General features: G+C 38.1%; 2 protein-coding genes across 2 annotated transcripts; both read right to left on the reverse strand.

Annotated features, from left to right (window-relative positions):
* Positions 1–3,230: 3,230 nt before the first annotated feature.
* LOC137651124 (protein FAM200C-like) lies at positions 3,231–3,935 on the reverse strand. Its single transcript, XM_068384262.1, has one exon. It carries the CDS (start codon positions 3,933–3,935, stop codon positions 3,231–3,233), a length of 705 nt encoding a protein of 234 aa, XP_068240363.1.
* A 451-nt stretch (positions 3,936–4,386) lies between these two features.
* zip (myosin heavy chain 10) lies at positions 4,387–20,159 on the reverse strand. Its single transcript, XM_068384599.1, has 13 exons — positions 20,026–20,159; positions 19,374–19,517; positions 18,919–19,025; positions 18,480–18,587; positions 17,823–17,983; positions 17,051–17,213; positions 16,336–16,615; positions 15,969–16,191; positions 12,673–15,832; positions 12,233–12,439; positions 11,832–11,987; positions 11,445–11,608; positions 4,387–6,425 (listed from the first exon to the last, which is right to left on the reverse strand). Exons 1-13 carry the CDS (start codon positions 20,030–20,032, stop codon positions 6,296–6,298), a joined length of 5,010 nt encoding a protein of 1,669 aa, XP_068240700.1. The 5' UTR covers positions 20,033–20,159; the 3' UTR covers positions 4,387–6,295.
* Between the last annotated feature and the right edge of the window lie 6,102 nt (positions 20,160–26,261).

The following is a 26,261-nucleotide window of genomic DNA, read 5'->3' on the forward strand; positions in this document are numbered from 1 at the left end:
TTGCCGTCCCTCTGCCCGCCAAGTCACCGGCTCCATCCGCCCCGCGGAAAGAGCCGCTGTGCCGGCCTGGCAGCTCTTCTTTCGGACCCGGTACCACGGCTACTCAGCTAAAGTGCCTTGGATACCCGGTGGTACATCGTGGGACCCACGCCCCACGGCTCTCCCCGAGAGGAGGTAGACCCATGACGGCTACCTCCGTCCCAGTGGCTCAACCCGCGGCGGAGGCACCCACCCCATCTATTCGCCCGGAAGAGGAAGAAGTAGCCTCCCACATGGAACCATCCGGGCTCGCAGATGGACACGGCGCAGAGGACCAGGTGGTCGATGGCTTGATTGACGTCGGGGACTGTACGTCGGATGAGGTGTCTTCTTACAGGAAGGTTCTGGCCCTCATCAAGAGTCATCATCGCCTGGACGAACCAAACCCGTCGACGGAGCAAGCTTAGCTCTCGGGGTTGGGGAGGATGGTAGATAACCCCGTCCAACAGAAGCCATACTTGACCCTCCCCTTAGCTCCTGATGTCAAACTTGGTAGGGAGCATGTCGACAGGTACGTCGCGGGGCAGGTGAACTCCCTCAGGGCCCAGGGGTCCTTCAAGTTACTGCCGGGCTTGAGAACCCGGAAATAGTTCTACGTCCCCGACGGTCAGCACTCGGGGCCCCGTTCGGTAGAGGCAGCAGTAGCCTCCCTCAACCAAGGCAACACTGAAGATAGGACCGTCTCTGCCCCGGTGTGCTTCTCTCCGGCCGAGGCTTCCATGATGGAGGATACGGCCCAAGACATTGTCAATGTGACTTCGTGGCTTGACTGGTGGGCCTGTACGTTAGTGAGCTTCCAGCTGTCTCACGATCTGGCGATTCCGGAGAACCAGGCTCTTCTTCAAGAACTTCAAGCTCAGGGGGTAAGGCTATGAAGTTCCTCACCTTCCAGTCTCTGACTCAAAGACAGCCAATTGGGTACTTCGGAGGAGGGATACAATCCTCAACAAGCTATCCCATAAGCTCCCCGAGCAAGAGGCGAAGTGTTTGAGGAACTCGCCGGTGTGGGCGAGTCCATCTTCCCCCTGAAAGCGGTAGAAGAGACTATGGAGAGAGTCCGGAGGCTAAAGGAAACAGCGGACCCCAGACACTCAGCCGTGAGACGACCCTCACACAGAAGGGTTGTACCAGAAGGGTCTCAACCGACTACATCCCAGTCAAGGAGAGACTCCCCTTCGTCAGCCTGGCAGCAGTTGTCTCAATCCACCTGTAGGGAAAGTTCTACCCCTCAGGCCTCCTTTAGGCCTAAGTACTCCGGCTCTAGGAGAGGCCGTTCAAGCCGCACCTCCAGAAGGAGGTAGGAAGAGAGGTCCCCCTCTCCTGCTGAAGCCTCAGATATTTTTGGCAAGCATGGCGGGACAACGAGGCGGACCCATGGTCCGTAACATTCCTGAAGGAGGGATACAGGGTCCCCTTCCTGACGGAGCAGGCCCCTCTGATCCCCGATCAACAAGCGGAATGGCTGGCACCCAAGGACCCCTTGAAGGCAGCAGCTTTACAGGAGGTGGTGTCAGCCATGCTGAACAAGGGAGCCCTAGAACTAGTGGAGGACCCGTCCCCAGGGTTCTACAGCAGGCTCTTCCTGGTAGAGAAGGTGACAGGGGGGGTGGAGCCGGTCATCTACCTCTCAGCCCTCAACAAGTTTATCAGCAAGACGGACTTCAAAATAGACACTCCGAAGTCAGTACTGGCAGCCTTGAGAGAAGGGAACTTCATGAGGTCCCTGGACCTCAAGGATGCATATTTCCAGATCCCTGTCCACCCCTCCAGCAGGAAGTTCCTCAGAGAGAAGTGGGGTTCCCAGTTTCTGCAGTTGAGGACCCTTTGCTTCGGCCTGTCGACAGCCCCTCGGGAGTTCGCCACAGTGTCAGCTTGGGCGCACAAAAAGGGCATCCGGTGGATCCGCTACCTGGACGACTGGTTGCTTCTTTCAGCCCCAGAGGCAGTTTTGAAGGATCAAGGCGTGGAGATGTTGTGGTTCTGCAGGGACTTGGGAATCGCTATCAACATGGAAAAGTCGCAGTTAGTACCCTCCAACAGAATGACCTACCTGGGGATGGTCCTACACTCTAAGTTTGGGAAAGCATCCCCCCCCCTACGCAGAGGCTCGATTAGTTGGATCAGGTCCTGCTCCCCTTCCTAACAGACGTACCCAGGAGAGCCAAGGATTAGCAGAGACTGATAGGCCACCTGGTATCACTGGAGAAGTTGGTTTACCGGGGAAGACTCAAGCAGAAAGAGGTTCAGTGGAACCTAAAGGAACTCTGGTCCCCGGGGGAGACAGGGTGGTCGGCGTGTCACCAGAGACAAAAGACGTGTTGAAGTGGTGGTCCAACAGGGCGAACACTCTAAAACAGTGGTTCCCAAACTATCTTACCTGACGCCCACCCTTTTTACTTCCAGTAGACCCGTACGCCGCCCCCCCCCACACTTTTTTTATATGAAATGATTCTTACATTTATTTCTTAGCATTGTACAGGAAAACAGATCTCTGTTAGTATTACATTTTAATAATGAAAGCCACTCAAATAATAGTACATTCCAGTAACTAAAAACGAAACATTTGGTTCAAAGTGAGCGAAAAAAAGTTTGAACATAAGCAGATTGGCAAAATTGAGTTGCAATTTTAAGAATAGATAATTTGAAAACATGACATATGATATTTGGAAATACTTATGAGACTAGGGCACAATTTCTGGTCAAATTTATTGAGATGGATGCTGCTGCTTCTTCCTCACAAGATCAGAAATTCTAGGATTGAAGGATGACAGCGCACAACACAAGTCATTTTCTACATCAAGTCGGTTGCGCAGTTTTGTTTTCAGAACAAGAGCTGAAAATCCTGCTTCACAAAGATTAAGAAAAGGAAAGAATCACACGAAGTGCTTCTTCACCTACTTTTGGGTACATGGAGATATTTCACCCAAAACTCTTCTAACTTCATTGTTTCAAAGTCCCTTTTCGCGCTCGAGTCACATTTCAAATCGATGGCTTCCTCTTGCAGTGATTCCAGTAGCAACTCCACATCAGTGTTAAATGGATTCTGCACCAATATCCAAAGAGAATTCTCCATTGAGACATCTGGAAAATAGTGTATAAATTCCTCAGCAATGGAATTCAGACAAGAGCTCATTCAGATGTGAGAACGATGAAAAGTTCCCAACTTGTACTTTTCTTTTCCAAAGATGAATTTATTTGGTGAAAGCTCTGATTACATCAGAGTGTACAATGACGTTTTTGTTTCTTCCTTGCAACTTCAAATTGAGGTTGTTGATAGCCTTAAAAAAGTCCACAAGGTATGCTAGTGAGAGCTGAAAGTCTTCCTCTCTGAATGCTTCATACAGTTTGTCTTTTTTCTGCTTCTGCAAGAAAATTTCCACTTCATCCTTGAGCTCGTAAAGACGACTCAGCATGTTTCCCTTGGAAAGCCAGCGAACTTCTGTGTGAAACAGGAGTGTCTTGTAATCAGTGTCCAGATCTGAACAAAGAGCTGCGAAAATCCTAGAATTCAAAGAGCTATTCTTTACAAAATTCACCACTTTCATTGCCAAATTCAGTGAACTGCGTAGATTACCTGGCAGAGTTTTGCTTGCTAATGATTGTCTGTGGATAACACGGCGAGTCCCAGTTATATCAGGATTTTTTTCTTTCACCAGTTTCACAAATCCAGAGAGAGACCGAATCATTGCTGGGGCACCATCAGTACAAACACCGACTAATTTTTCCCATGAAAGACAGTACTCATGGAAAAACTCATGCACCTTTGAAAAAACATCTATGGCCTTTGCTGTTGTCTCCAGTGCTGATGAGAAAAGAATTTCTTCTTTCAGAGTTCCTTCATCCACGAATTGAGAACAAACAAGCAGCTGGCAGAGGTGAGCAACCAGTACTTTCATCGCAATGTATTGCAAAGCAGCGAGATGCTTTTATTTTGTCCAAAACTTCTTTTATTTCTGAAAGTTCATCAATGCGACGCTTCACTGTGTTATCAGATAAGGAAATCTTTGATAACTTCCTTTGGCTTTCTTTCCCAAAGAGAACTAGCTTAATAGAAAACGGGTTGGAGTGACTGCTATAATTATACTTTGCATGTATGTAATGACAGATATTTGTTCTTTTAATGATTTTATTCTATTAAACAAGTAACTTCGAGCAGATGACTTCACGCCCCCCTTGTATTGTCCTCACGCACCCCTAGTGGGGTGCGCCCCCCAGTTTGGGAACCACTGGTGTAAAGTCTTGACATTACCATACATATTAATTTGTATTATTGAAAATTTATGAAAGATGTTTAACCACTAATAAAAAAATCAACGAACGAAAAAAGGATTGAAATAAAAGGAGAAAGCTTGTCAAGGCCTCTTTATTGCAGTCAATGAGTATCTCAAGCATACACTGAATCCTGACAAAACATTATTATTGGACAATCAGGATCCAGTTACCACATCTATGTACAGATGAACGGATTACTTAGCTGGCATATGTACAATATAATTCTGTTTTAGACACTTCATTACCATACCCTACTTTACTTCTCTGATAGGAACTTTTTCTTAAATTATGCTTTACACTGACAAAACAATGGACGGTAATTTTGTCCTTACATTCACAACTCCAATTGAAGAATCAAGTGTATTTTTTTTTTTCCAGAGATGTCTCCATTCCAAGCAGTGATCTGCACGGACGACACTTCTCAAAAAAAGATTTGGCAACCTTCAAACTCTCAACATACAATATGCTTGACAGTTCACTGACAGGGTAATTCCAGGCCCTGACGCTGCTGGTAAGCTATGATGTACCCTGCTTTTTATATAAAAGATAGCTCTATGTAAATCTGATACCTGATCATAGCTCTAACAAATGCATATCAAAAGAACGAAGCACCTTGTATAAGCTTTTATACCTTCCGTCAAAAATTCAAATCATCAATTTCTTATATGCATCCTGTACAACCCCAACACTTCCCACATACCTTTCACACTACTGAAATATAATCCTCTCTAATTTTCCTATGACTATATAAGGCATTATCTCTATTTAAAAAACGGGGTTAACTTACAATGGTAAGTTACAATTTGCCGTGAGCAATGAAGAAGTCTAAGGTCACTTGGAAAAAGGTTATAAGAATATGTGAGGATACAACCAGTCAAGTACAACTACTCAAGAATCATTAAATAATTAGGATAAGCTCTATAATATAAAAGCTGGTACAGGATGTATAAGAAACTCTTCAATCATTGACTGGTTTGGCAACTATACAAGAAATAAGAATACATAACAATAATAATTATATAGGCAGCTCTAACATTATCGTCTATCATTTAATCTATACAAATGTAGCAGGAATTGGAAGCCTAGGTTAGTTGATACAAAAATTATGAAATTCCATTTAATAAAAAAAATGTACATGCAACAGATGCATGCCAATATGTAATGACGGCAAAGAGATTAACGTTGCCAAAGCCACCATAACTTGGCCCGCACAGCTGGCACCAAGTGGCAAATGTTAAAAAAGACAGTGTGTGTGTAAAGTAAAACTTTCTTATAATTAAAAAAATTTTTTTTGGCATTTTCACTTTTTTTTTTACAATAGAAGATATACCTCACACACATTAATTGCAACCCCTTATTTCACTTATTTTAAATCTTACTGCTGCTTGGCAACATTTTCCCATGAACCTTTCTACCAAATGGCCTTCATTTTACTGCCCCGTCAGAATTTCCAACACTCGCGACGTCGGACGCCTTTGAGGCCGAACTCACTCTCTCTCTCTACCGAAACATATCACAATATACACTGCTAACCAGTTGGAAAATATCAACACAGGGCAATTTTGTGCTTTTCTGCAATCTTGAGACACTGCTGACAAGCTAATTGGGGGGGAGGGGGTTTAAGTACATTTACGCCATTATGAAATGGATTTCATGGAATGTTAAATCAAGTCAACTTTATGGTCCACTCACTAGGTCTGGTAAATATGGCAACAAGATATTTTTGTATCAATCCTCAATTCTTGTTTACTTCAATCGAAGTTGTTAATTTCAACAAGACATAAATAAAATATATTTCTAAGGATAACCAATTAGAATTCCCTTTTTGAAAAGTTTCAATCTAATAAATATATTTTTAACCTTTTTTTATTTTTCTAAATTTTTATATGGACAATGTACGGTTTAGTTCTCTTGACAAACAAAACCATGTCCCTCAAAACATGAGTGGGATTTTGGAGCCAATGGGCATAATTTAATTCGCACATCACTTTGTTGCGTCTTCCTCTCCGTCTATGGAATCGTCAGCATTCTGAGAATCATCACTGGCGGCAGCAATCGAACCTCGTTTCACGCCGAACAATTCGAGGCGGGAACTGAGTCCAGCACCCCCCCGCCTGAAACGTTGAGAATTTGTGAGCATTCATAAACAAAAATTAAAACTAATAATAATTTTAACTTTTGTTTTTATTGTTAAATATTTGGGTATAGCAAAATCTTACGGGTGTGCAACTGCAAAAGAATTAACCATTAGTACGGTACTTTATATTAGAGTTTTTCCCAAAAAATATGGATTTTCATCAAAATAGATTTCTACATATTAGCAAACATGTTATGGTGTCAAGTCCATCAATTTTTTTATCACTGTGTCATGGCAGTGCAAAAGATCTAGAAATGGGTGAGAAGGGTGAGACACAGCATGCATAGACAAAAGGTTACTACTAACACGTGACCTTTCCGAGAGGAGTATCTGCAAGGAACGAGAAGGGCTCAGAAATAATAGATGGCCTTAAAATATATCCATTATAACAATATAAAAAAACACTATACTGTACGGAAAAAAATATCCATGCAAAAGTTACAATGCAGAATGAAGAAAAATCAAATACTCGATGCATATACTGTATATATATATCTATATAATTACTATATACATGAGACATATAAAGTAATATAAATATATATAGATAGTACTGTACTGTTAAGTATACAAAATATGCATTCCACACAAAAGGGATTTCGGGATTAGTTAGCAAACTTATTAATGCATTGATCTATTCAATTTTATATAAACTTAGAAAACTTTTATCGGCTACATTACTCCGATTCACTCCACACAATTTAAGACACTTGTCACTACTCAAGCTAAATATATCACTTAGACAAACTTCTCGTCTTCACTGCTACTGAAATCTTGGGTAACGTCCAAGACGTTAGAGGTCGAAGCATTCTTCATGAGCTTGCACAAACTGCGGTTTGATCTTTTGGTGATTTGATTTAAGATCTTTTCAGCTTCTGCTTGGCTGCAGCAGCCATGAAGTGAAATGGAAAAGTAATTAGTTATAACTCCCATCTAGGACCAGTAACAAACTGCTAAAGAATGGTGAAGTCCTTCAACAGAACTCCAGAGTACTTTCAAAAGTACATTAACAAAGACAATGTCCAAAACTAGTGAAGTAAGGAAGGATATAATAAGAGACAAAGAAAAAGAAAAAGCACCAGCCCCACCAACTATTTCCTTATAAATAAAAATAAAGATAAAAGCTACATCTTTCATTCAAAATAAAAGAGGGTGCAAAATCATACGCTGTACCAAGGCTAAACTCCCCCAAAAAAAGAAAACCAAAACTCAAAAGAGATATGTGATGTGTAAAGTTGAAAAGATTACCCAAGCAGACCTAGTCATCCTGGCCATCTTGAGAATTAGGAGTAGTAGAGTTGGCTATGGGTATGTGGCGATTACTCTGCATTCGACTACCCATTTTACTGTTGCTGTAATATAACATGGGGATTCCCTCAACAAGAGATTCTCAAGATAGGAAATCAATGTACTGAAAAAGCCAGCCACTTATGGCTTCAACAGCACTGCAGTAGAAATTTAATGAGCATTGAGCCAAAAAAAAAAGTTTAATAAAGAATTGCTAGAGACTAAAATTGTGAATATATATAAGGAAAAAAAGTGTGCTTAAACTTAGACCCTTGGAAACCACAAATTATCTTTATATAAGCATGCTCCTTTGCTCAGAGCATTAACAAGGAAGAGAAGATAAAATGTTAATACTATCACTGGGCAGGTGCTTCAAAAATCCCAAACCTTAATATGGAGAAAATTTTATCTAAAATCCATAAAATAAGCAGTTTGATTACCTATATGTATAAAGGTTACAAGATTCAGATGTTAATTTTGTTTTGCTTGCTAATGCAGTTGTTAGCAAAGCTCATTTATGTACAGCAGCCTTTAGTGGCCTTTTACTCCTGTGAAAGAGGTAAAATTCAATATACAATCACCTTAAATCACAGTTCAGTAAAGGCAAAGGGAAACCGCTCAATCACACACTTTATGATAGAAAAGCTGTTCATTTTTTTTTTTTTTTTATTTCTTAAATTCTGCTGAATAAAATTAAAAGTGAACAAAAATTCTGTCATCAAAAACAGAAGCTTAAATGAAATTTTTAAATAAAATATAAATACTGTGCATTATTACATATTTAACAAGTTCAACCAGGAAATTTACAAAGTCCTTACTAGGAATGTGGTTTAAAAGTTTGTGTGAAAATAGTTTAAAAAGTAGTACATGAAATTGAAGCACGGCAGAAAAACCAAGAAATAACTTACGAGGGCAGTAACTTCGCACTGGACGTTAACATTCACTAGTTAAAACCTCTTACTTTTATAAGGGTTAGTCAGTTCACTTTGAATTGTGTTAACACAAAACTTTTTCTAAAAATCAAAGCTTTTGCAAAAAAATATTTTCCTATGTAAGAGAGATTAAAGTAGTATCAATTTCCTATGCACAAAGCCATTTGAGCGATCACTAAGGAAATCAGAAGCACCAAAATAATTTACCATAGATTATATGAATTGATAGTAACCCTCTATTATGAAACTAAAGATATATAAAATGTACATGTCAAATGTTTATTAAGAATTATTTAGCTAGTTCACAAAAATGTAAATATCTGCTCGAAAGGAAGCCTTTCCTAATCAGAAAATAAAAGAGGCTTTTCAAGGCATTGAAATCTTATAGTTCCACCAAACACCAACTTTAGAAAACCTTTAAACAAACTACTGCAGTTTAAAATTTAAAAGCAACATTCATGTAATTTAAATATTGGAACTACCTATCAAGCTGGGATTTATAAATCTTAGACATACTATTAACTACTGAAATCGAAATTCTGCGTGTTGACCAACAGTGAAGCGTATTATTAACACTCCTGCCTAAAAGGAGTTAAAAGCGAGACATAGCTAAATCTAACCCTGGGAGTTTTTTCAATTAACATAAGCAATCCTATTATAAAGTAAAATTTCTAGATTATTCCAATAAGGAAAATGCCATTATTTTTAATTTTAAGGAATACAGCTCATGTGAATATGAAGAGAAATTCTTGGAATATAGTACCTCGATGAAAAAAATGAAAGAACCCTTCATGATGTTCCATTGTAGTGTGATAAACACCTTGGTTTCTTTCCAAAAAAACACATCTCTGGCTAAAACTGGAATCCAAATGTTAAAGCACAGTTTGTGTCTTGCACAACCCTATTCGCAAAAGCTGGCTGAGCAAAACATTTTACTGGCGCTACAAAAATTTCGTTGTTAAAGAGAAATAGTAACGCTACAAAAATTTCGTCGTTAAAGAGAAATAGCAAAGCTACAAAAATTGTCGTTGTTAAAGAGAAATAGGAACGCTAAAAAAATTTCGTCGTTAAAGAGAAATAGTAACGCTACAAAAATTTCGTCGTTAAAGAGAAATAGTAACGCTACAAAAATTTCATCGTTAAAGAGAAATAGTAACCGGACCACCAAAAATATTAACATCCATAACTTTCATAGGGCTGATCCAAAGTTTTTTTTTTTTTTTTTTTTTATTACAATTAAATCATTATACAAAATTTATTTACTATATTGAAACTCAAATCTTAAAAGTAGACAAATTGAAAATTTTGAAGATTATACAAATCTTTGGTAAAGAATTTGTTAACATGATATAGGTTGTGGATTGAAAACTGGATAATTGCACTATGTGCAATTGTAAGTATTGTTCAACACTAGCTTTGAAGTTTCAAGAGTTTACAAAATGCTCATGGATATTTCATTAAGTACTCGTGGGTCAGAATTTGTCTAAGGTTGCTTCAACTACAAAATTTTACTTATTCATATGATCACTGTTCATAAATTTGTACATAGAATTCTGAGTTATAATCTTTCTATAATTTTAGGCTTCAGGAAGTGTTTTAAACTTTATAGATTCTTTCTCCGCAATGATCTGGCTGTAATTTTTGTCTTCCAGAAGCGTTTTTAACGTGTATGGATTAATTCTGAGCAATGATATTTCCATAATTTTATTTATCTGGAAGCATTTGAAAATTTATAGATGAATTCTGAGCACCATGTAAAGTTCCTCAAATCTTTTACTGAATTTCATATAATTTGCAGCATGTCGCTTGGTTAGGGAGGACTATCATCATTAACCATATAGGATGATAAATAGTTTTGTTCTGAACAGAAACATAAATGTTAGACCCTCTGTATTTCTTAGTGATGAAAGGACGATTAGCCGAAGAATTCTATACTTTCCCTTTGATGCAATCATAAAAAATACTTCTCCGCTACCCTGTTTGAAAGCTAATATATCAAAATGCATAACTTCTAAGTAACAAAGAAGTCTAGAGTAGGAATAATTTTGAATATGTCTTTGCAAACACAGTAACAATTATTACCTTGTACGAGCACAAGATTTTAAAGCCAAATATCCCTAAGAAATCCTAAATAATAACACTTCATTGCACTGTTTATGAAACCATCTTAAATCTTTCTCAGCAAATTTCCATAAGGTTTTGGGATTTTATATATATAATAAGGCCTGGATGCATTGTACTATACATTCCCAAAAGAATTATTTAAAACCAAATTTTTTCAGGCTTTCAACAAAACCCTAGGGAAACTTACTTCTATTACTTTCAGTAAAATCCCTACCACATTAGGAATTTTGTATCTTAGGAAAACTCTCATATAAAAAGAAAGCTTGAACTTTACGGTAAATTACAGATAAAGTAAATTCAATTGACTGCTCTTTTAAGAAACTGACCTATATATATATATATATATATATATATATATATATATATATATATATATATATATATATATATATAAAAAAAAAAATTTGAGTTAGTAATAAATTGTTCAAAATCTAATAGCAGCTTGCTTCAAGCAATTCAACCTCATTTTCAGAGATAGAGAGAGAGAGAGAGAGAGAGAGAGAGAGAGAGAGAGAGACTTGACAAATTTCACAATTACCTGTTAAAACTTGACTGACCACCATTAGCCTACCACAAAGGCCAAATTTCCCCTATCTCTAATTTCTGTAGAATAATATCTTTCAAATGTGACTATAAATTCACAACTGTCTTACCTGAGCTTAGTCTTCAGGGAAGAAATTTCTCTATTCTGAGCTTCTTGTGATTCCATCATATCTTCTACCTCTCTCTGAGCTTTACGACGCTGCATCTTCTCTTTCGATAGTTCGTCTTCGGTCTCCTCTACTGTGCGCTTCAACTGTTTCACTCGGGCATTGGACTGCAAGGATGTTTAATGTTGAATGTTTTGAGAATTGCAATTTAACAAGACTTTAAATTTTAATGAACTTCTAAAAATGGCTAAACAAATATTTTTTGTTAATATACTCAGCACTAACAAACCACTTGTAATGGAAATAATTTTAGACATTATAATCCAGAGGGAAATTGGTAAAAGTAAAGTACTGCATAAACTTTTTACTGTCATATGTAACCTTCCATACCTTGTCTAACTGCTCCTTGTACTGGTCAGCGTGTCTGCGCTCATCTTCCACCTGCATGACCAATTCCTTAAGTTTCTTTTCAAGTTTCCTGTTGGCCTTGGCTTGAGCGAGTCTGTCACGACCCTCAACTTCAAGTTGCTCTTCCAAGTTACAAAGCTGTCAAAATGTAAGGAAATGGTGAATAACAAAAGAAAACCAAGTTACCAAAAGCAAAAATATTTTCTTAATCCTTTGCTTACATGTCAAAAGTATATAAAACAAGATTTTACCCATCACTATTCTTCCCAAAGCTAACATGTTAATATAGCAATTTAATCTTTAATAGATTCTAACTTACGAAATTATAAACTATAAAGGCTAAGATTAGAATGAACACATATGTTGAAAAAAAATTCACAAACCTTAGATTCAAGAGCTGCAATGGTGGCCTTAGTCTTTGATCTAATTTCAACCTCTAACTCTGCCAACTTTGCCTTTAGTTCCTTGTTCTGTCGTTCAAGCATGGATCGTTGTCCTTCTAGTTTTACAACTGAAGACTTCTCTGTATTAAGATCAGCCTGTGTCTGTTCCATGGTAAGCTGGTTCTTTCTCATCTTATCCATAAGGACCTGCGAATGTAGAACATTTAAAGAATGAGGCACTGGAAGAGTACTTATTACATAAGATATGTAATGCACTACATTACTTTACATTATTTGAAAAAAATTTTCTTAGAATGAAAAGCTGGAAAACATTGCCACTTAAATGGCAAATATTAGGATACAAAATATACTAGCTTGCAACAGTTCTATGAGAAACAATGACAACTAAAGAGATTGCCCAACTACTTGAAAAAACCTACCTCCACATTGCTCTGTTCCTCTTCCAATTCTTCTTCAAGAGATGAGATTCTAGCCTCTAATCTCTTCTTTTCATCAGCACTTAATGTTGCCTTTGATGTGAACTGATTCAATTCCTCTTGTAGTTCATCTCTTTCAGCCTCGGCATTCTTGCGCGAGCGTTCAGCGGAGCTAAGGTCCTCTTGGTACTGCAAGAGTTCAGTTTCCATTACCTTCAATTTCCTTTCCAACTCCTTGTACTGAGCAGACATTTCTTCACGAGATGCCCTGCTCTCCTCTGCTTCCCGCTGATATTCCTTAACCTGTGCTCCAGCCCTCTTCAACTGTTTCAGAGCATCATCCTTCAGCTTGCTATTCATTTCTAACTGTCCCTCCATGTCCTTCAAATCTCCTTCAAGCTTCTTGCGGGCTGTAACTGCTGCAGTGCGCTGTTTGCGTTCCTCTTCCAGCTCTGCCTCCAATTCTCTCAGTTGCTTCAGTAGTCCACGGCGTTTTTCCTCTCCTTGTTCCTCTCTGGCATTAAGATCTCTCTCGAACTGTGCCTTCATGGCTTGCATGTTCACTTCAAGTCTCAGTTTGGCATCTTCAGTTAACTGTAGTTCATCTTCCAATTCCTCAATCTGAGTTTTCTGTTCAGCCAACTGAGATTCAAGGGCACGTTTAGCTTTCTCCAATTCATGGACATTTTTGTCGGCAGTACCTCTTGTAGAGATTAGATCCTCGAGCTCCATCTGTAGTCTCTTCTTTCCAGTTTCTAAATCTTCAATACGGTCCATGTATTCCTCCAAGGTTCTATTGAGAGAGAGAATTTTGGTTTCCTTCTCACGGGCTTCACGCTCGGCATTTTCCTTCTCTTGCTGACAAAGTTCATAATTGCTCTTTTCTTCATTCAGCATCTTGTCAAAGTTGCGCTGCTTTTTCTCTAATTCCACTACCTTAGCACGATTAGTATCAATGTCCACTTGCGCATCTTCTAACTCGGCCTGCAGCTTCCTCTTGCTCTTCTCCAATTTCTCATTAGCTGCTTCGACCTCCGAGAGACGTGCTCTTAGTTCTTCCAGCTCTTTCATCTGTCGCTTTCTGGTCTCTTCTAATTGCACAGCATTTCCGGATTCCTCCTCAGCCTTCTTCTTGGCTTCGCTTAATTGCACTTGCAAGGTGGCAACCTGCTTTTCCAAATTGCGCTTAGAGGATTCTTCCTCATCCAGTGCTTCTTGAAGATGATCCTTTTCCTGCTCGAGTGCTCGCATACGGGAATTGAGGTTTAATTTTTGTCTGGTTTCTTCTTCTAACAATCCCTGTGTTTCTTGCAAGTGACCTTCCAATGTTTTCAATTGGTTGTTGGCAGAAACGGCCTTAGAATCTGCTTCTTCCATTGCCATGTTGGCTGCGGCCAACTCTTGCTCCAACCTTGTCAAACGTTCCTGGATATCGGACTTGGTACGATCAGTCTCTGCAATTTTTTGTTGTAATTCAGAGATGATACCTTCACAATGCTTCCTCTTCTTTTCACTTTCTTGTCTACTAGCATTGACACTCTTCAATTCATTGGCCATGTCAGCATTTTCAGCTTCCAACTGGTTCTTTACCTTATCTAACGAACTCTTTTGTTTCTTCAACTGATCTATCTCCACATTGAGATTCTCCAAGGCGCTAGAGTGTTTCTGACGTAGTTCAGCAATCTGGTGTTCATGAAGGGATTGATCATCCTCCAAACTTTTCTTAAGCGACGCAAGCTCTTCCTCTCTCTTTGTACGCAGTTCTTGTTGCGCTGCTGTGGTATCCAAGGAGTCCAACAGTTCATTCTTCAAGGCTTCCAGTTCTTCATTCAAATCTCTCTTCTGCTTTTCAGCCTTAGCCCTTAGATTACGTTCAGCATCAAGATCCTCCTGAAGTTCATTTAACTGGGACTCCAATTCCCGCATACTCTTCTGAAGCTGTGATTTAGCAGCTGCTTCTTCATCGGATCTCATCATAGCTTGAGCAAGTTCCTCTTCCCGTTTCGCAAGCTGAATCTGTACCTCATGAATCTGGTTCTTTCTCTCGTTAATCTGTTCCTTCATGTCATTCAGGTCAGCCTCACATCGCCTTTTGGCCCGTTCCAATTCAGACCTGCCCTGCTGTTCCTTCTTGATCTTATCTTCTAACTCTGTGATCATGGACTCGTGTTTGGCTTTCAACTTCATGAGATGCTTTGATTTCTCCTCCTCTTCTGCCAATGTACTGGTAACATCTGAAGATCTTTCCTCCATCAATTTCTTTTCTTTCATGAGCTTCTGATGTGTGTCATCTAAAAGTGCAAAGTCCTCCTCCAATTTCTTTATCTTGCTGTCACACTGAACCTTTTCTAACTGGAGTTTCTGGCGGGCAGCTTCCTCCTCTTCCAGCTGTTCTTCCAAGTCCTGAATCTGTAACTGAAGTTTCTTCTTCTCCGATGTGAGACTAGTTGAGCGCTCCTCTTCCTCTTCTAACCTGGTTTCCATATCATGTAAAATGTCTTCGAGCTCCTGTTTCCGAGCCAAAAGACGTGCACGCATTTCTTCAGCTTCTGCACATAATTCTGTTTCAGCTTGCAACTGCTCAGCAAGGACATTCTTCTCTTGTAAAGCCTGTAAGAATTTATTCTCTATCTCAACAGTATTTTTCTTCTGATTCTCGAGAACAGTTTGGACCATTTTCAATTCCTCTTCTTTCTGCACCAGTTTTTCTTCTTGCTTGGTTACCTGAAGGAGAGGCTTTACCTTTGTGTACAAGCGCCACCACTGCCAGTTACGAAGCTTAAGGTAGGCAGCACAGTTTCTCTGGATAATCCTTATAGCATTGAGCTGCTGAATCCTCTTCTGGTAGTTCTTACGTGCCAACATACCTCTGCAATAGGCCTGGAACTGAACAATGAGATCAGTCATCTTGATATCCCTTTCTTCTTCCAATGATGCCAATACACCAGCCCTCAGGAAGATCTTGCTCTGCCCAATACGGTACAAGTTGGGTTCCAGTTCCAAGGCTTGAATCATCATCTCGCAGGCCTTCTTACCATCCATGAAACCTTTGGGGATCACATTTGGTGTTAGAAGTTCATACCGTTGACGGAATTCTTGGAATGGAATACGGTTGGGGAAACCTTGTCTGCAGATTCTGATTCCTTCTAGCACACCATTGCACCTGTGAAAATACATATTGATTAAATCCGAAATAAAAGCTAATAAAATAAGGTACCAAGTATAGGAACTAAGCTACTAAATGAAATTAGGCTATCTACAGTACTTTAACAAAACATTAAAAATAAATTTTACTTTACCTGAGCTGATCCAGGACTAACCCTGCGTCGATCTTGCCTGCACGCTTGTCGTGGTTGGGAATTATACATCGCACAAAGTTGGGATTGGTATTTCGGAGAGTAACCATAAGCTTTGTCAGCTGCTCTTTATAGAGCTGACTGACAGTTCGGAACATTCCCTTCCTTGTACGAGCACCAAACTGACTGTCACCCATTGCTTGCTGTGCCATACCCACAATCTCGGCTGAAAAAATTGGATTACTGTAATTGACAAGCTTGCTTATACTGTATAGGTTCACACTTCAATTTCCTTCCTGTTAACAAAAAATTTAAAATCATGACTTTTTCCAACATCTTAAGCTAGAGAATTTAAGTCATGTTAATTTACCATCTTTCCAAATCTGCACCATGAAGGGATCTTGAGACGTCTGGAGCAAGGATACGATGTTTTCATTGAGAGGATCCATGTTCTTCATCAGCCACTGATGTCCAGAGTAGTCTACCTTGCCAGCATAGTGGACGATGGAAAAATCTGCCTTATCACGGAACTCGCTTTTGCAGAACTTGGGATGTACCGAATGCGAGGTGTTCAGTTTGTCAATGAAGGTCTTGTCAGTGGCTTTTGGGAACCAGCATTCTTCATCCAGCAATGCCAAGATACCCATTGGCTGAAAGATGATATTGATTTAAAGCCCAAAACTACTAAATGCATAGAATTAGGTTTGACCAAAACAGGATAAAAATTCCAGGTTGAAATTTATTGACTGGGCAAATTGGGTATATCAAATACCCACTCTGTATATTAATATTACTTTTTTATATCAACTTATGTTACAAACTAAATTCTTAGCCTTCCTACTTATATAAGCACTTTTCCCCATCCCCATTTCTTCTTGTAGTGAAGTCTTCCTTACAGAGCTATACATTCATAGCAAATACAGAAAAGCATTATACATTAATTTAGTGAAGATAATTTCCTCAAGATTTTATTGGAGAACAATGATCGGACAATATAACGCATTCACTGAAAGTTCAGTTTAATTTCAATTCATGGCACAAAACCTAAAATTTCCTTTAAATTGCAAAACTCTAGCGATCTTTACCTTCTCAATTAGGTCAATGGTGGGCTGGAGATCAAGTCCAAAATCGATGAACTTCCACTCAATACCTTCACGCTGATATTCTTCCTGTTCCAAGATGAACATAGTGTGATTGAAGAGCTGCTGTAGTTTCTCATTGGTATAATTGATGCACAACTGCTCAAAACTGTCGAGTTAAAGAAAGCACTTTAGTATTCTAATAAACTTATTGTTTACAGAGAACATCTAGCAAAGGATAATCAAATTACTAATGCAGTATATTTTTCACATTCCATAAATGAAGGTCTTAAAAAAGAAAAAAAATATAAATATATATCAACACACTCTAATGTGTACATAAAAGCAAGTGCTCAATTGGTTACCAAATGAATTGGATTCAAGAGACAAAAAGAAGTATCAAGGAGTTAAACTTGACAACCACCATTTTGTGAAACCAGACTACAGTACTTTAACCCTTTTACCCCCAAAGGACGTACTGGTACGTTTCACAAAACTCGTCCCTTTATCCCCATGGACGTACCGCTACGTCCTTGCAAAAAACTGCTATTTACATTTTTTTTTGCATATTTTTGACAATTTTTTGAGAAACTTCAGGCATTTTCCAAGAGAATGAGACCAACCTGACCTCCCTATAACAAAAATTAAGGCTGTTAGAGCAACTTAAAAAAAAATATACTGCAAAATGTGCTTGAAAAAAATAACCCCTGGGAGTTAAGGGTTGGAAAATTCCAAATAGCCTGGGGGTAAAAGGGGTTAAAAATGAAGAGGCTCCTACCTGTTCATGGCGAAGATTTCAAAACCAGCAATATCCAAGATTCCAATGAATGAGGCTCCCTGGCGCTTTGTACGATCAAGCGACCTATTGATTCGCATCACAATCCATTTGAACAGGCGCTCATACAGGGCCTTGGCAATGGCCTCTACTGCGAACTCGCACTGAAAAAGGCAAAATAATAATATTGAGTTTTAAGTGTAAGTTTCCCTTTTTTGTTGACCAGGCGGACATGAGTCTTTTTATAGTTTATATATGAACAGCATTTTACATTAATTTAGTGAAAATAATTTCTTCAAGATTTTATTGGAGAACAATGATAGGACAATATAACACATTCACTGAAAGTTGTTTAATTTCAATTCATGGCACAAAACCTTGTTTTTGACGTTGTTAATAGTTTATATATGACACATCTCTTTTGACATTACTTTTTTTAGAATGATTTATTGTTAATTTGTTCTCTTCAGTTATTTATTTCCTTATTTTCTTTCCTCACTAGGCTATTTTTCCCTATTGGAGCCCCTGGGCTTATAGCATCTTGCTTTTCCAATTAGGGTTGTAGCTTGGATAGTAATAATAATAATAATAATGAGATTTGCTATTGTAACTTCACCATATTTCTAATTCGTTTAGATTATATCGTACACAAATGCTTACCTGTTCCCTGTTCTGTGCCTTGGTGACAGTTTCTCGACCAACCTTGATTCTTGGCTTCAAGAATCCTCTTACCATCTCTGTCACATTTAGTCCCAGCAAATGTGCCACCTATGAAAGCAAAACAAAGTGGTCAATTTCAAGAATTGTCATACCATGAAATTAAATTCAGTTTTTAAATTTCTTAGCTAGCAATGACCTAACAGTTATACAGTAAAGTACCTAACAATTATTAAGTACAGTACCTAAAAATATTAGTATCGAGTTTTTGGCATATTGAAATTAGCAAATTTTTCATATCACTTGAAACTTTTTTTTTTTTTTACAATTTTACCTATATACTTTTATTTTACCACTAATTTTCATATTTCACAGTAACAATGGAAGTATCATTTGGATGGTGGTATTAAATCCTTAAGACATCAATTTATTCTTATCATACCTGCTGAGCAACTGTGTTATCTGGAAGGGTGGCTTGATCGTTGCTACGTTCCTGCTTGAACACCATGTTACCGAACATGAGCACGGCTGACACAGTTCTAAAGACAGCTGAAAAAGTAGTTAAAAGTTTTCCCCATTAAAAAAAAAATAGAAAATTTTGTTTACTTGGTAATGTAGAGTCGCTAGAGAGAAAAAAAGAGAGAGAGAGAGAGAGAGAGAGAGAGAGAGAGAGAGAGAGAGAATAAATGTTTGGAAAATATACGCAAATTCAAAAACTTAAAGCTTAGTTAAGCATATTCTAAGAAATTCTAATTAATCCATAATATAAGTACAGTACAGTAATGCTATACAGTAATCCCCCCCAAAAATCGAACAATACCCCTACCCTGTAAAGGAAAGAACTGACATTTAAAACACTATTATGATGAAGAATAATTGAGAAAGAAGCACACTTACAGTTGATGTCTTCATTGTTCATGCCCATGATCTGCATGGCTTTGACTGTGGCCTGGAATTCGGCAACTTCATCCACGCCTGGCATAGGGATCTTCCCGTGGGTAAGGAAGTTATAATGCCTGGGCTCTTCCAGAATGAAGTCCTCTGCAAAGTTTTTAAAAGGGGGATTTAGAGGCAATGTTACATTTGAGAGAAACTATCAAGAACCGTGACTACTTCAAAAATTTCGTGATTTAAATTTAAACGGTTGGTGATGAAGATCTTCAGAATATAAATAACTTCTATATGGCATTTAAACTGTTGATGATGAAGATCAGAATTTAAATAACTTCTATATGGCATTTAAACTGTTGGTGATGAAGATCTTCAGAATTTAAATAACTTCTATATGGCATATGGCATTTAAAATAATGATGATGATCTTCAGAATATAAATAACATCTATATGGCATACAGTATGGCATTTAAAATGTTGATGATGAAGATCTTCAGAATTTAAATAACTTCTATATGGCATTTCAGGTCAATCTGCTTATGTTATGCAAAGGGACTTTTTTTTTCTTTTTTTTTTTTTTTAATTCTAAAAACCCCACTTTTATCAGGTACATTAAAACTTTTGAATCCCAGGTATCTAAATATCTGAGAAACCTACTCCTCATCTCTGCAGTGGCTCCTACCAACAACTGGTAGAATATGTGGAATGTACGCTCTTCCTGTGCCTGGCGAATAGCACGAGACTTTTCCAACAGGTAGGTTTCAATATTTGCACCTGCGATGTATCCAGAGTTGTCGAAATTGATCCGGATAAATTTACCCTAGAAAGGTAAAAATTCAATTATTATCAATGATAACCACCACACAGTATATATCAATTAATTAAAGTAAAATTGAAAATTAATTTCCAACAAATAAGTGTTTTAGTAGCATCAATGTTAATCTGTAAAGAGTTTTTCTTTAATATTGTATTTTCAAAGAAAGTTTATTAAGGAACCTAACTATTCAAATGAAACATTCATTGACTTCCAGAAACCCTAGATGTGAAAGTTCACTACAGTATATTAAAAGATAAAACAGTCACAATACAAAAGGCTGTAATGATTCTCTTATAAAAATTTAGCCCGAGAGTATAAAATCAACGCTTGCTCTGAAGTACAGCATTCTCTAAAATTGAATACTTACAAATCTGGATGAATTATCATTTTTGACCGTCTTGGCATTACCAAAGGATTCAAGGATGGGGTTTGCCTGCAAGAGCTGTGCTTCCAATTCGCCCTGAAAATACGACAGGAAAGATTAATGTCTGCACAACTGATGTCCCACTATAATTATGACCAAAATTCAACACGACCACGTGACAACTACCAATGCTTAGTCTTGTACAATCAAGACGGTCATTGCAAGAAAAAAAAAATTGCTTCAACACCTTACCTTTTCCAAGCTACATTAGTGAAACTTCAATAAACCCATCATATTTCAGGCTAAAATCCTCAGGCCTAAATTAAAATAAATTGTCAAACCATAACCTTAATTGAATGACAGTAAAAACATCTATCACTTACAAACGTACATACTATCTGAATCTCTACAGTATGTCCCATAGGCAATGTACAGAAACAAAATATTCCATAAAAGTCTAGGAAACAGCTGGCGGTAAGGTTGACTAACAATATACAGTATAAACATTATCAACATTACAACTTTCAACATAAACCACAAACCCAGCACACAAGCTAACATTTGTTATAAATCAACTCTTATATAAAACCATTAACTAAAGTTTGAAAAAAAAAATTTGATCAAAGTAACTCTCCATTATAAGTTTACGGACACACGATAAGAGGTTAAGTTAAAAAAATAAAAAAAACTTATGATATATTGATGCATAACATTTGCAAAAGAAAAAAGAAAAAATCCCTGCTCTAGTAAAGGGTATGGAAAACTTGTACATCAAGTGCCAAGTTGCATTACAGAAGCAAATATTGTATCCTACAGCATTCTACTTTTACAGTGCAGACATTACAATTTCCAACACTACAAAGGGAAAAATAATTAGAGAGCTCTTTTTGCAATAAGGCTCTTTTTTCACAGCAATGTTATAGAATGGCATTCAATGATATCTGAAGTGGGTCCTTTACCAAGTTAATTCAAAAGATAATTATCAGAAAGTGCCCGATAACATAAAAAAACAAAAATATAGGAGGAACCTTCCAGAGGGCGTTCTCCTTTAAATGCAGTGGTTACTTAAGCACTGAGTGACCCAAAAAGAGTTTGCCCAAATGAGGAATACTCTTTACTTTACTCAGAAATCTGTGCACAACAGATTTCTCTCCGAACATAGCAGCATTACCTGAAAATAAATGCTATCCATCGCCTGAGTTTTTAACCAATGACCATCGAAGGCCAATGGACTCCTTTTAATGTGTGTAAGTGTACATTAATAGTTGTCCTTTCAATTGCTTCAGTGGTCAGTGGTTCAAATCCCCTCAACAACCAAGTTTCTTAGTTGGGAAAACGCTTTACTCATCCAAGTGGTAAAGTCTCCGCTGCCGTGGTAACAGTTCATAATACAGTACAGTATTAAGATATAAAAAATGACTAGCACACATCTCTGACCGATGATACGAGGGTGCGCCTTGAAGGTATTCTTGAAAGCAAGCACTCACCATGTAGGGAAAGCAACAACTGCGATCGCACACTCAAAAAAATCAAGCAGCTACAGGGGCATGCGAGTTAGTCAGCGCACACACTTCCTTACCGCTATGTTCTGCACACACAGCAGCAGAAAACAGCAGTTGGCACCATCAGCAGCGAGGCAACAACAGCAGCATCAACAGCAGAAGATGAAGGGAAATATATCACAGATAATTAAAAAAAAAAATCTACCACCTTTGGAGGGTTCCTCCATTCAACATTCCTCAACAAAGATTTGAAATCTCTTTTTTTTTGGGTTAAAAAGGGGTCCTTTAGTGCAAGGACACTGTCCCCTCTCCTCCACCACTGGTCTCCAGAACCAACCCTCAGAAGAATTACCATGCATGCATTTATCTAAGGACCCCGGACACACTTTAATCGACCAGCAAACCAAAGCTAATTATAATTTAGATATTGCAAATCTCTCAGTGTACACATTTACTGATGAAATTAAACGTAAAAAGCATAAAAAGTTACTTTTTGTCTATTGGATGCCAGATGGTAATCTTATTACTGTAATGAACTAAGTCACGGAAAAAATACTTTAAAATCTGAAATTTTACTGCCAGTATCGCCAGACACTGCTACTTTTTATCGACCGACTAGCAATATATTTCTAAAAGCATTCTGCATTCAGTTTCCCTTGGCACGACTTTGACCCTGTCCAGTCGACTAAAGTGTGTCCAGGAATAAGATGATTGTTTTCATCACCACAATACTATATCCAAGTGTTTAGTAACTGGTTTTCAATACTTTTGTTCTAGATCTATCAATTGATCATTTAAAAGTTATAAAGGATTTGCTGCAGTTAAATCTAAACTTTTAGGAAGATCCATCAGATATTTACAAATAGTAACAGAGAACCAGGTCAAACTACGTTAGTAATATCTAAAGAAGAATGAACAGATCCTGAATAAAGATGAAATAATTTAACTAAGGCAAGAAAAGGCATTACAGTACGTCCTGATATCCGCAGTGTGGATAAGAAAGAAAGAGGAGACAAACTACGAACAAAACAGAAAACAGCGATGCTAACTCAACACAGTAAACTGGCCCATATCATGAAGTCATAACATATGACTAGAAATTAATATATATAAAAAAAAAATCTAATTTCTAGTATTCACAAAATAACCTATAATATGTTCATAATTTTCTCCAGACTGTCAAAACCAATATTTCAATTATTCTAGTCTTAATTTTCTATAACGAAGGATTCAGTTAGAACTTTACTAGAATTTCTCACTCTCCTCTCAATTACACTGTTCAACAGAATGTTTCTTGTGTTTCTGACTTTTTAAATATCAGTTGTGGTAAAGTTTTAATCTTGGATAGCTTATAATACGAGATGGAAAGAAAAGTAAAATATTTAACTTATTTTAAGTAAATACCACAAAACATCAAGAATTGGTTGTATAAATGTTACCTAAATATAGTTTGCCAAATAATTCTCAGTACAGAGAGAGAGAGAGAGAGAGAGAGAGAGAGAGAGAGAGAGAGAGAGAGAGAGAGAGAGAGAGAGAGAGAGAGAGAGAGAGAGAGAGAAAAAAAATTATATCCTACCTTTATCATTGTGATGTGTAATTAAATGACCATAAAATAATAGGACGGTGTAACATTAAGTTTGCCTAGTTAACCCTTGATCATAAGATGTGTACTTTATTTTTTTTTTCACTTGTCAGTAACTATCAATGCTTTGGAAGTTTTTTTTTTTTGTCTTTACATTTGGTTAATTATAGCATTACTTAATACTGACCAATTGTAATCCTTTCTTTAAAATGTTTGTACTTTAGCACTATTCTTTTTCTAAGGGGGTGTAAACATTTAAACAAATTAATTCTTTTAAACCTAATGTGTCCAAGACCTTCTCTACTATACCTTTGCTAATCTTTTGACAGTCTTCATGTATTTATTTTTTCACCATTAATTTTTATTTCTAGAACTTATCTAATCAACAAGGCACTAAACTTGTCCTGCTATAATCAACCCCATCCATCGTTCGACCTTTCCTCTTATAAACAGATCCCACAGCTGACCTAGCCAGTCCACTCCTTACCCAATGGATGGTCCCTCCACTAAGCCCCACCCCAACAGCCCTTCTATTTCTCTGGTAGTAACCCCGTCTCCCCCACCCTAGCACCGACATCCATAACCACCCGCTCACCCACAATTCTTTCTTAACATCCAATAACCATCTGTTTCCAGAAATATCATCAAGGAATTGGTCTTCTTTTCCCCCATGGCCAGTTCTAGCCATTCGAGTTTGTTTACCATCCCTAACTCGACTGACCAGCTAATAAGGTAACATGTGTCACATGGGACCAATTTGGGGTCAACAGGTGTTCGCAAAAGGGGATGAGTCACCAGAGAGAGAGAGAGAGAGAGAGAGAGAGAGAGAGAGAGAGAGAGAGAGAGAGAGAGAGAGAGAGTGGGGTGAGTAGGTCAATGTGAAATATTGTGGTTGTATAGTAGTGGTAATAGAGCCAAAGGTATTTTGAGGTCTTTAGGAGACTAACCTCCTGAAGGGGCACTTCAGGTGGTATATCCTCATGTGACACATGAATAATAGGTGAAGAAAGGAGAGGTTGGTCAAGGCAGATTTTGAGAGGCATTTGGCATGGCACCTACAATGACGCAATCAACCACTGATTAAAGAGGTATTCGCCTGGATGGTGACCTATTCCTTGACCTCGTGGAATTCTCTACCTATAATTGAGGGACCATATACCACTTAAAACATCTGGTATTTACAACTTCTTTTCACTTATTTTTTCAATGACATTCCAAGTTTTAATAGTCTTAGAAATCATCTTTTGCAAGTGATTGGTACTATTTTTTCTTGATAAGAGTATGCACGCATTTAAAATACTAACAAGCAACACTACATATTTGCAGAGATTACTTTCATGCGAAATTTTACACCTTTCAAAGAAATCACCATTCTCACCTCTGAAAAAAAGAACTGATAGACACTTTTTGCCACTGACCAAAGAACCCTTTTCACCCCTCTGACCAAAGAACAGAGACCCTTTTCACCCCTCTGAGCAGAGAACTAAGACTTTTCCACCAAAGAACTAACAGACCCTTTTCACCCCTCTGACTAACGAACTAACAGACCCTTTTCTCTCCTCTGACCATAAAACTAACAGACCCTTTTCTCTCCTCTGACCAAAAAACTAAGACCCTTTTCTCTCCTCTGACCAAAAAACTAACAGACCCTTTTCTCTCCTCTGACCAAAAAACTAAGACCCTTTTCACCCCTTTGACCAAAGAACTAACAGACTTTTCACCATTCTGACCAATGAACTAACAGACCCTTTTCTCTCCTCTGACCAAAAAACTAACAGACCCTTTTCTCTCCCCTAACCAAAAAACTAACAGACCCTTTTCACCCCTTCGACCAAAGAACTAACAGACCCTTTTCACCCCCTTTGACCTAATAACTAACAGACCCTTTTCATCCCTCTGACCAACGAACTAACAGACCCTTTTCACCCATTGGACCATCCACTTTTCATCCCTCTGACTAAAGAAATAATCTTTAACCTCTGGCCAAAGAACAAACAGACCCTCTTCAACTAAAGATCTTATTTTTAATCCATTTTCCTTATCCATAAAATTTTCCTGGCCACTCAAGGTCTTTACGCAGGCAATTCCACATCTACACCTTTTCATCAACATCTTGGCTACTATAACTCCAATTCTATCTTCCTTATAAACGCAGTTAAACTCAACCATTTAGCTAATTAAGATTTTAGGTATATTTACGGTCATTTTCAAAGTACAGCAATTATTCCTTCACCCATGCCACTTTACATTTTCAAGTCTTTAGTCATGCCCGAGACCAATTTTGTCATGTCAGTCAAAGCACTTCCGCTAAATTCCTACCGGAGCGCACACACCACCAATGACTCAGTTTGATTCCTTCAACACCCCCCCCCCCCACTACTGCTCTAGAGGCAACAAGTCCCACCCCACCACGGAATATGAGGCCCAGCCAAGTCTTCCAGAGATAGTAGCAAGAACCGGTTTGGTTGCGTACTGACATGCTTGCGCTTACCACTACTTGCTCTGCCTACAATCACTATCCGTTTTTTCCTTCCACCGGTGCTTTCTAGTTATTCAATCCTTGCTCTTTTTCCATTTTATCAAGTTTACAATAAGGGGTTCTAATTCAATGATATCCGATCCCTTTAT

Source organism: Palaemon carinicauda, chromosome 12 (genome assembly GCF_036898095.1).
Source record: "Palaemon carinicauda isolate YSFRI2023 chromosome 12, ASM3689809v2, whole genome shotgun sequence".
NCBI lineage: Eukaryota > Metazoa > Arthropoda > Malacostraca > Decapoda > Palaemonidae > Palaemon > Palaemon carinicauda.

What these genes read in the sequence shown, in the direction of transcription:
- zip (XM_068384599.1), bottom strand. An exon ending in GAACAATGAAGACATCAACT is followed by an intron (nt 19,026 to 19,373) that starts GTAAGTGTGCTT and finishes CTACTTTTTCAG; the next exon opens with CTGTCTTTAGAACTGTGTCA. An exon ending in AGGCACAGAACAGGGAACAG is followed by an intron (nt 17,984 to 18,479) that starts GTAAGCATTTGT and finishes TGCCTTTTTCAG; the next exon opens with TGCGAGTTCGCAGTAGAGGC.
- LOC137651124 (XM_068384262.1), bottom strand. Translation starts at nt 3,935, where the DNA reads ATGAAAGTACTGGTTGCTCACCTCTGCCAGCTGCTTGTTTGTTCTCAA.